This window comes from Bufo gargarizans, chromosome 1 (genome assembly GCF_014858855.1).
Source record: "Bufo gargarizans isolate SCDJY-AF-19 chromosome 1, ASM1485885v1, whole genome shotgun sequence".
Lineage (NCBI taxonomy): Eukaryota > Metazoa > Chordata > Amphibia > Anura > Bufonidae > Bufo > Bufo gargarizans.
The window spans coordinates 489,378,875-489,389,885 of NC_058080.1; the positions used below are offsets into that span (position 1 = coordinate 489,378,875).

The 11,011-nt window shown below is 45.5% G+C and overlaps 1 protein-coding gene across 1 annotated transcript in view; it reads right to left on the reverse strand.

The window, feature by feature from the left end:
- Nucleotides 1–10,358, reverse strand: part of VPS13A (vacuolar protein sorting 13 homolog A) — a 226,128-nt gene extending 215,770 nt beyond the window's left edge. Inside the window, exon 1 of the mRNA XM_044273845.1 lies at nucleotides 10,154–10,358. Within this exon, the coding sequence (XP_044129780.1) occupies nucleotides 10,154–10,253 (100 nt within the window). The 5' untranslated portion in view covers nucleotides 10,254–10,358. The remainder of the gene's footprint in view (nucleotides 1–10,153) is intronic.
- Between the last annotated feature and the right edge of the window lie 653 nt (nucleotides 10,359–11,011).

The window sequence follows — 11,011 nt, forward strand, 5'->3', positions numbered from 1 at the left end:
TGGAATATGTGCCCCTTTGCCCACCTTGGCAGCAAAAAAGTGTGACACATCTGGTATCGCCGTACTCAGGAGAAGTTGGGCAATGTGTTTTGGGGTGTCATTTTACATATACCCATGCTGGGTGAGAAAAATATCTTGGTCAAATGCCAACTTTGTATAAAAAAATGGGAAAAGTTGTCTTTTGCCAAGATATTTCTCTCACCCAGCATGGGTATATGTAAAATGACACCCCAAATCACATTCCCCAACTTCTCCTGAGTACGGCGATACCAGATGTGTCACACTTTTTTGCTGCCAAGGTGGGCAAAGGGGCGCATATTCCAAAGTGCACCTTTTGGATTTCACCGGTCATTTTTTACACATTTTGATTGCAAAGTTCTTCTCACACATTTGGGCCCCTAAATTGCCAGGGCAGTATAACTACCCCACAAGTGACCCCATTTTGGAAAGAAGACACCCCAAGGTATTCTGTGAGGGGCATGGTGAGTTCCTAGAATTTTTTATTTTTTGTCGCAAGTTAGTGGAATATGAGACTTTGTAAGAAAAAAAAAAATAAAAATCATCATCATTTTCCGCTAACTTGTGACAAAAAATAAAAAGTTCTATGAACTCACTATGCCCATCAGCGAATACCTTAGGGTGTCTACTTTCCGAAATGGGGTCATTTGTGGGGTTTTTCTACTGTTTGGGCATTGTAGAACCTCAGGAAACATGACAGGTGCTCAGAAAGTCAGAGCTGTTTCAAAAAGCGGAAATTCACATTTTTGTACCATAGTTTGTAAATGCTATAACTTTCACCCAAACCATTTTTTTTTTTGCCCAAACATTTTTTTTTTATCAAAGACATGTAGAACAATAAATTTGGTGAAAAATTTATATATGGATGTCGTTTTTTTTGCAAAATTTTACAGCTGAAAGTGAAAAATGTCATTTTTTTGCAAATAAATCGTTACATTTTGATTAATAACAAAAAAAGTAAAAATGCCAGCAGCAATGAAATACCACCAAATGAAAGCTCCATTAGTGAGAAGAAAAGGAGGTAAAATTCATTTGGGTGGTAAGTTGCATGACCGAGCGATAAACGGTGAAAGTAGTGTAGTGCCGAAGTGTAAAAAGTGCTCTGGTCATGAAGGGGGTTTCACCTAGCGGGGCTGAAGTGGTTAACATAGAACATGTCCTATTATTGCCCGCAAATCACAGTCCGTGGCTCCATTCAAGTCAATGGATCCGCAAAAAAAACGGAACACATACGGAAATGCATCCGTATGTCTTCCGTTTCCGTTCCGTTTTTTCCTGAACCATCTATTGAAAATGTTATGCCCAGCCCAATTTTATCTACGTAATTACTGTATACTGTATATGCCATACGGAAAAACGGAACAGAAATGGAACAGAAACGGAAACAAAAAACGGAACAACGGATCCATGAAAAATGGACCGCAAAACACTGAAAAAGCCATACGGTCGTGTGCAATAGGCCTAAGGGAAAATAATAACATCTACACAACACCTAACCCAAACCTGAACTTCTGTGAAGAAGTCCGGTTTCGGGTCTGGGTACCAAATATGAAGATTTTTCTCATGCGCCTGAAAAATGCGTTAAAATGCTTTGCACTCGTGTGGAAAAATTGTGCATTTTCCCACGACGCACCTGCATCGTATCCGGCCCTCACACGCAACGCCTGTGTAAAAGAGGCCTAAGTGCCTGCTGTTCATTAACCCCAGACTCTACCCAGCAGCTTATTAACCATAGCCAGTGCCACCCGGGGTCTTTATTAACTTGAGTGAACCCCAGCTTGTTAAAAAGATGCCAGGTGTCTGTGCCCATCTTTTAGGTGCTAGGGGCAGGTATATTGTGTTTTTTAATGCAACAATTAACACATTAGCAATGGATACACATTTGTGGCAGTCACGGTAAAAACAGCGATTTGACTGCACCGTGTGAATACCCTAAGAGATGGTTTGCACTGGATAGTGAGGCAAAAGGGGGTATAGCATTAACGATAGGATAGCATCTGGATAAGTTATCAATATCAGATCACTGCGGGTTCAAAATCCGGCACTCCTGCCGATCAGCTGGTTGAAGAGGAAGCGACGCTTGATGCGAGCGTTGCATCCTGTGTAATGACAAGTACTTGCTCCACTCACTTGAATGGAGTGAGTACTTGACATTACACTATGCTACTGTTCCAGAGGAGACGACGCATAGTGTAACGAACAGCACTTGCATGGAGCGCCGCCTCCTCTTCAACCAGCTGATCGGCAGGAGTGCAGGGTTTTGGACCCTCACTGATCTCATATTGATGACCTATCCAGATGCTATACTATCTTACATGCTATACCCCCTAGTTGCCTCACTATCCAGTGCAAACCATCTCTTCCAGTAATCAGACAGTCCGGTCAAATCGTTGTTTTTACTGCAACTACACAAATGTGTGCCGGGTGTCGGACTCCCACCGATCAGATATTGATGACCTATTCAGAGGATAGGTCATCAATACAAATGGCCTGCACAACCTCTAAGTACTTTGAGTTCCACCATCCCATCAATAATGTTTTGTCACAGTGCCACAGTTCCCTGCATAAGTAGCAACCATAAGGGAATCTGTCACCTCCACCAAGCCCTAATAAGTACAGTAATACACGTATAGAACACTTGCCGCTGACTCCACACCAGTCATTAGTATGTCAGTACTCACCCCATTCCTCTGCAGTGCACCAGCAAACTAGCCATGGAATCTAATCAGAGGACTCCTGTGCATGCGCACATAATGGGAAGGACTCCAGGAGAATCCTCACTATGCATTCCACAGCCGGTTTGTGGGCACATATTGGGGAATGGGGGTTAATATCGCCATACAGATTACTGACCTGGAGTCAGGGGCAGGTGTTCTATGCATGTAAGGCCTCATGCACGGGCAACATCTATGCGGCGGGTGGGACGGATCAAGTCCCATTCAACTTGAATGGGTCCGTGATCCGTCCGCAGCGCAAAAAAAAATAGAACGTTTTATTTTTTTGCAGTGTGGAGGCACGGAAAGAAACACCATGGAAGCACTCCGTAGTGCTTCCGTGCCTCTGTGTCACACCGCAGCTCCGAATTGCGGACCCATTCAAGTGAATGGGTCCGCATCCGTGATGCGGGGAGCACATGGCCGGTGCCTACATATTGCGGACTCGCTGTTTGCGGGACACAATATGGCCATCATCGGGCAATGGCCGTTTGCATTAGGCCTAACATTGTACTTAATAGGGCTTACCAGAGGGAACAGATTCCCTTTAACTATACGTATGCCTACGTAATATTTATTTGAACTACTGCAGCTTTTTTACTCCTTCTTGGCTAAAAATACTCCTCAAAAATGTTAAGAAGAATATTTTTATTCTTCCAGTAAAAATAAAGTACGACCTCTGCTCTTAGCATGCCTACATAGCAAACAGGAGCTGTCCTCTCTCCTGACATGTCCTATTTTAGTAAATACTTTTATTCCCCATACAGTAACAAAGCCGCAGTATTTTTTTCTTAGAACTTATTGTGCTGCTCCCCTTTTATTCCTTCTCAAAACGTATGAATAAATTGACAAATGTGGACAAGACATGGAAAATTCTGCAGGAGTAAAAAAAAAAAAAAAAGACGGCATGCATGCCAGTATATGTAGTTTCCGGATCCGGAAACACTTGTGCATGAGGCCTAATTCTCTTGTTCTGCTCCGTTCTGAGAAAAATAATGGAATCACTGGAACCGTCAAATGACAAACACAAATGGCGCCCGATGGACCTCAGAGGCTATAATGGCGCCGGTCGTGTTTTACCGGACAAAGTGGAACATCATGCCGCACAACTCTAATCTGAGACGGAGGCCCCTGACAGTTCCACCAACGCAGATGTGAAGAGCAAACTACCTGTCACTGCATTCACACTGTATCTATCAGAGTAAACAGATGATTTGCATTGCTAGCTGGCGAACTGAAGACAAGGAACTGATCATGTGTTTTGGCCGGAACCTAAAATTATTTCTCTATTTGCTCTTGAATAAACATTTTCTTGAATTAAAAAAATAATAAAATCACCATTTCTGTGCTGCAGATCGGCCTGTTTAAACAGGGATCTGCGGCCCAGAGACACCTAAACTGCAAATGATCGATTTGAATCCAGCTCCCAGCGCCCTGAGGATCAAGCAATTATCCGGAACGTTTTGTTCGTACCGGATAATTGCCTGCTAAAGCAGGTTCTGTAAAAGGAGCTTTTACGGTTCAATCATTATTTTATTGAAGCATGAAAATAAATGATATGTAAAAGGAACTTTTAAACACAGAATCAGGTTAAAACTATGGTGTAGCAAGGAGCCATCGATCCCTGCCCCACGCACCATTCACCCGTATACAGGGCCTTATTTGCCAGTATGCTCACAACCCATTCCCTGCCTCCCATCGGACTTTATAGTAAAAATGGGAGTAGAACAGTTCACAGGTGCTGCTCCCCCTCATCGGCAGGTTTTGTTGCGGCTGAAGGTCCTGTACAGTCACATGACCCGATGTGTGCAGTTCCTGAAACCAGAGGAAGATGCTCCACTGAGGGATAGAATGTGAACTGCTATGCAAGGCATGTCCATGTCTATATGTATTTAGGGGTACTGGATACCGTTGTATGGAACAACATAGTCTTCCACACAATACGGTACTTTGGACACATTTAGTGTGTATGTTGGAAGCTTTTCTGGAGATATTACAGTGGTCCCTCAAGTTACAATACTAATTGGTTCCAGGACGACCATTGTATGTTGAAACCATTGTAAGTTGAGTAATCAGTTTCAAAGCCCCAAAACGTCATGCAAGATAAGAAAAAAGGAATATTTATGAAAAATAAGCAGATAACTATGACAGATAAAACATGTCCTTACATATAACATCCAGGACTGGCTGCTAACCAGTAACTAATACAGCTAGGTCACCAGAGAAGTGGTCTTGATTGGTTGGATCCGAGTCTGAGGCATTGTATGTTAAGTCTGGTTTCAACTTACGGTGGGTCAGAAAATAAAATATTGTATCCTGAGGGATCACTGTATTATTATACGGGGCACCAAGTATTAAATATTATTGCAGTTGGGAGCACTAAAAGAAGCACTATTACAGTGTGGGGCCTAAGGCTACTTTCACACTTGCGGCAGAGTGATCCGGCAAGCAGTTCCGTCGCATGCAAACGGACAGCATTTGTAAACTGATCCGGATGCGGATCCGTCTCACAAATGCATTGCAAGAACAGATCCGTCTCTCCAGATGTCATCCGGAGAAACGGATCTGTTATAGATTTTTTTCACATGTTTACCGGTCTGCGCATGCAGTATTTTTAATGCCGGATCTGGCACTAATACATTTCAGCAACTGATCCGGAATTTTGGACGGAGATATTACTGCAGCATGCTGCGCTATTTCCTCCGTCCAAAACTCTGTTCAGTGACTAAACTGAAGACATCCTGAACGGATTTCTCTCTATTCAGAATGCATAGGGGTAAAACTGATCAGTTATTTTCCTGTATTAAGCCCCTATGACGGAACTCAGTGCCTGAAAAGAAAACCGCTAGTGTGAAAGTACCATAATGGGGACAATATTACTGTGTGGAGCACAAAAGAGGGCACTTTTACTATGTGGAACAACATTAAGACGTTACTACCATCTGGGATGAATTTGGGGTACTATTACTTACTAGGCAGTCTGTTTGGCATTAGTATATTTAGGGACACTATCTGACTGTTTGGGCACTATTATTGCAGAATCACTATCTGTGTGGAGCTATCATTTATTTCTGAAGTACAGTATCTGGGTACACGCTGCAACACAGCAGGTACAGTAATGGGGCAGAATTAGGCTGAGCACTGCAGAAAACACTATAGAGACAAGTCAAGGCTGAAAGAAATTGTCATTGCGGTCTGGGCCAGATAGAGAAGAAAGGGAAAGTTAAATGTCTCCAATCAGAGAAAACACCCCCTGTGATTCAAAATCTTTCCCATCAATGTGCCTAAAAATTGTCCCTCAATAGATATAATTGTTCCCTGCATCGAAGATTCGTTTAAATCACGTGACTACGGAGCGTGAGTGAAGCCTTTCACTCACCGCTCCATGGCCTCCCATCATCACTGCACTGCAGGGCCTTGCGTGCACACATCGTGTGTGTGATGTCAGGTCCCTTTCAGTGCATGCTGGGAGAAAGACACGGTCCGTCTCCTGCGGACTTCATCAGCCAGCCAAGCACCCTGCAGGAAAGGTAAGTATATTAGCAGGGGCCCGAATCTACCAGGGGGTGAGGGGTGGATGGCTATGGTATGGGGCTGATAGGGGACATGATGATGGTGGCAAACTGGCAATGGCATGGGGCTGATGGCGCTGGCTGTGGGACATTATGATGGTTGCAATGGCATGGGGCTGATGGCGCTGGCTGTGGGACATGATGATGGTGGCAATAGCATGGGGCTGATGGCGCTGGCTGTGGGACATGATGATGGTGCAAGCAATGGCATGGGGCTGATGGCGCTGGCTGGGGGACATGGATGATGGCAATGGAATGGGGCTGATGGAGCTGGCTGGGGGACATGGATGATGGCAATGGCATGGAGCTGGAGTTTTGTCTGTGCCAAAAACAGTCTAAGGGCAGACACACACGAGCGAGTTTAGTCCGAGAAACTAAGCGTGTGGCAGTGAGAGTTCCTGTTCTGAACTCTGCTCCTCTGACAGGATCACACACGGCAGTACTACACTGACACTGTATCAGGTCAAAGCAGAACTTAACGGGAGTCTTTCACCTAAAATGACCATTATACACCACAAACATCATGATATCCATTACATTCCCCATATTATAATCTTACCTTTCATATTGCTGTCCATCGCCTATTTTCTCTTAAAAATGCTTTTATTCCATATGTTAATTAGGTTCTGAAGGTGCCCAGGGGCGGCATTTGGCTGGCTTGGGGACATGGATGATGATGGCCATGTAATTTGTATACATACAGAAGAAAATATTATATCGCGATATATCCCACATGCTTCAAATTGTATCACGATATAGATTTTAGGCCATATCGCTCAGCCCTATTATCAATGCAGCTCTCATTGCGTTTTAGAAAAGTGGGCACGGCTTATCAGGGGGTCATGGTCTTAGTAAATTCCTAATACCTTTACGCTGGGTTCACACCTAGGCGTTTCGCAAACGCGCGTTTTTATGCGCGATTTTGTCGCGCGTTTTTATGCGCATTTTTTGTAATAGTAAACGCGCGTTTGACGCGCGTTTGGGTGATTGACAGCAGTGTTGTCCAAAGAGTCTATGGCCCAAACGCGCCAAAAAAAGCTCCTGTACTTGTTTGAGCGTACGCGCTGTAAAACGCCCAGGTGTGAACCCTTCCCATAGGGAATCATTGGTTCTTGCCTGTTGTGCATTTTACAGCGCGTAGGAACGCGCTGTAAAACGCTCAGGTGTGAACCCAGCGTTAGGGTTGGTTTCAAGGATTCAACATTGCAATGATGACAACTGATTTGTTCACTTATTACAAATACCTGCTGCTGTTACCCAGGTTGCATTCCAACCCCTACTGCAGTATTAGGGAAATGCTTCCTCACCATAATAACTATGATATTAGAAATAACAGTTAAAGGGGTATTCCCATCACAGACAATGGGGCATATCGCTAGGATATGCCCCCATTGTCTGATAGGTGCGGGTCCCACCTCTGGGACCCGCATCTACAATGAGAACAGAGTGGGGAAATGAACGGAGGGCGCACTGCGCATGCGCAGCCGCCCTCCATTCATTTCTATGGGGCCGCCGAAAATAGCAGGGGCTGCACATGCGCAGCCGCCCTCCATTCATTTCTGTGGGGGCGCCGAAAATAGCAGGGGCCGCACAAAGCTGAAGTGAACTGCAATAGGTGTGGAGCTATGCCTGCTAAACAATGACGGGGACACAACACTCACTGGAGCCATACAGCTGATTGGCAGGGGTGTAAAGAGTTGGACCAATGTAATACTGATGGCCTGTCCTAAGGACAGACCAGTCATGGGCAATCCCTTCAGAGGGGTTGGCCCATTTGACACATTGACAGCACGTCGCTAGGATATGCCACCAATGTCAGACAGGTGTGGGTCGCACCTCTGGGACTGGCATCTATATTTAGAACACAGTCCACAAAGCGAAGCAGAGGGCACCACACATGCGCAACGTGCTCTCCATTCACTTCTATGTGAGTTCCGAAAAGAGCGGAGTGAGTGCGCTCAGGTATTTCTGGAACTCCCATGAAAGTTAATGTAGAGCGCATTGCGCAAGCGTGGCCACCTCTCCGTTCACCTCTATGAATGGCCATGATTGTGTGCTGCAACCTGGTTCATTTTGAGGTTGTGTGCTGCAACCTGGTTCATCTATTCCAGAGATGGGACCCGCATTATCTGACAATAGTGGCATATCCTGACCATATGCCACCAATGTGTGAGATGGGCCAACCCCATTAACTCTTACAGCACTGCTTGGTAGATCATCTGAAGCACTACCACTTTTTCTTCTTGGCAACAGAAAGAACAGCACATGAGCTACACTCATATCGCATTTGAAGTGTCTGTTTGGCGTACGCGCCAACAAATGCTCCTGGGCATATATGCTAAGAGCTGCATGGCACAAATGAAGAACCAGCTGCTTTTACACATGAAACAAAATCCCCACTGACACTTGACAATTGTTTTGCTTGTATCAAGGAATGTGGCATGGCTTTGATTTACTAAACATTCACCAGCGTTTTAGAATTGGGGTGGCACACAATGCTGCCTGTGCTGCATTCTCCAGCAAATGGGCACCATTTAGGGTAATACTGCTTGGGATAGGCCAGATCTTTAACATGGTGTACTGCCCAGCACTATGCACGATTTCACTGCTGTGACCCAGAGGGAAGAACAACAACACTTATTGCCTTGAACTCGGTATCCTCCCAGCCAGTTGTGTTCTTCTGACTGCAGCGGTGACATGCCATTATACCGCACCAGACCCTGCAGCCAACCAATGGCCTGTGTTCTCCTTCTATCTACCGCTGTGGTACCAAGCCCCATGCGACATCGTCACTGCTGCTGCTGCAGCAGCAGGGTGGAGGGTCATCATAGGAACAAAACGGGGTTAAGGGTGGTATTAGTATCACTGGAAGGGTCCCTACACACAAATTTGCACCAGTATTGTTTTTTTTTCGCAATTTTTTTAGTGTTTGGCCACTAGCGGTTTCTTCATGCTGTTTTCTCCTATTGAGAAGATGTGAAAATGCCTAAAAAAAAAAAACACACCAAGAGCTACAGCAGAAAAATCCAAATTGCAAACTAATTAACAAAAACGTCAGTACTAGTGTTGAGCGAACTTGTGTTTTAAGTTCTGCGTCCAAAGTTCGGGTTCGGGTTATAGAAGAATCCCGTTATGGATTCCAAATTCCGTTATGGTCCGTGGTAGCGGAATCCATAACAGGATTCTTCGATAACCCGAACCCGAACTTTGGACGCAGAACTTAAAACACAAGTTCGCTCAACACTAGTCAGTACCCCCAAAAATGTAGTGTCCTGCGTGTCATATTTCCCATAGACCTTCAGCTACCATCTGGAGCTGGCGTTTTAACAGAAAAGAAGCATTCCAATGCCACTAATGCACAACAGTGCTGAAAAACACAGCAAAAAAAACTATGGCTTTGTTCACATTTGTGTCATGACAATCGCCATTCCGCTGGTGCAGATAGGAGCCCCCCTTTAAGTGGCGCTACATGCAGGAAAGCTGTGTTTTCAGGAGAATTTTAGGGACAGGTCAGACCACACTGTGGGGCAGCTTTTGCACATTTGTAAATTTAGCGCACGTGAAGCGGAGAAGGTGGCGTTTTTCGCCAAATCTCCCCCTCTGCGCGCTGCCTCCTGAAGCGTGACATGTCTGGCCACACAGACAATAAACAGTACTGCTATATGTTCCAGGGAAACATTACATAAGATTATGGTGTGTACAGGCGTGACATGCACACAGCCACCCATGTGAAGGCAGCTAGTGGCATGCCTGGCACAGCTGGCACCAGATACAGGAGCAGGCTGTAGTGCAGAGGCACATGTCACCCAGCAGAGTGATGTTATGTACGTGTACGGGTGTGTCACTCACCGCCCCATATCCCCAACTTGAGCTGCGAGCTGTCCAGATTCACCACATAGTCCCCCAGGAAACGGTTCAACACATCCACCACCACGGACTCAAAGACCATGGTGTCTCCCTGCTTTCCCGGGTGTCACCCCCGGTGTCCCCACAGCGCACACACTGCTCACACCGCCGGGCCCGCCTCTGTCTCCTCATGCGCAGTAAACCCGGGCCTCCCTCACCATGGCGCCCTTCCCACAGCTCCCTCCTCCCGCCCCATGTGCGAGAAAGTCACACAAGTTCAGTCACTGTCACATGGAGAACGAGGGCCTGGCCATGTCAGTGACTGGCAGGTCCCTCCCCCGGCTGGAGAGTCAGTGCTCCGGGCTAGCCTGCTTACCGCACATTCATCAGGGTGTGCTGTGCGCTCTGACCCGCAGCGGCGCGAAAATATGTCAGAAACAGAGAAAAACAGTATGAGAGGCGCAGACAAGATCTGTGGCATTACACTGTATGTGCTCTTGAAAATGGTGCCCTGGGTATGTGATGCCCAACCCTTTAACCCCTTAAGGAATCAGCCCTATTTCACCTTAAGGACTTGGCCATTGTTTGCAAATCTGACCAGTGTCACTTTAAGTGGTGATAACTTTAAAACGCTTGTACTTTCGTCACATATTGTACTTCATGACACTGATAAAATTGGGTCAAAAAAGTTAATTTTTTTGCATAAAAAAAACAAATTTACTAAAAATGTGGAAAAATTTACAAATTTCCAAGTTTCAGTTTCTCTACTTCTGTAATACATAGTAATACCCCCCCCCCCCCAAAGTGTGATGACTTTACATTCCCCATATGTCTACTTCATGTTTGTATCATTTTGGGAAT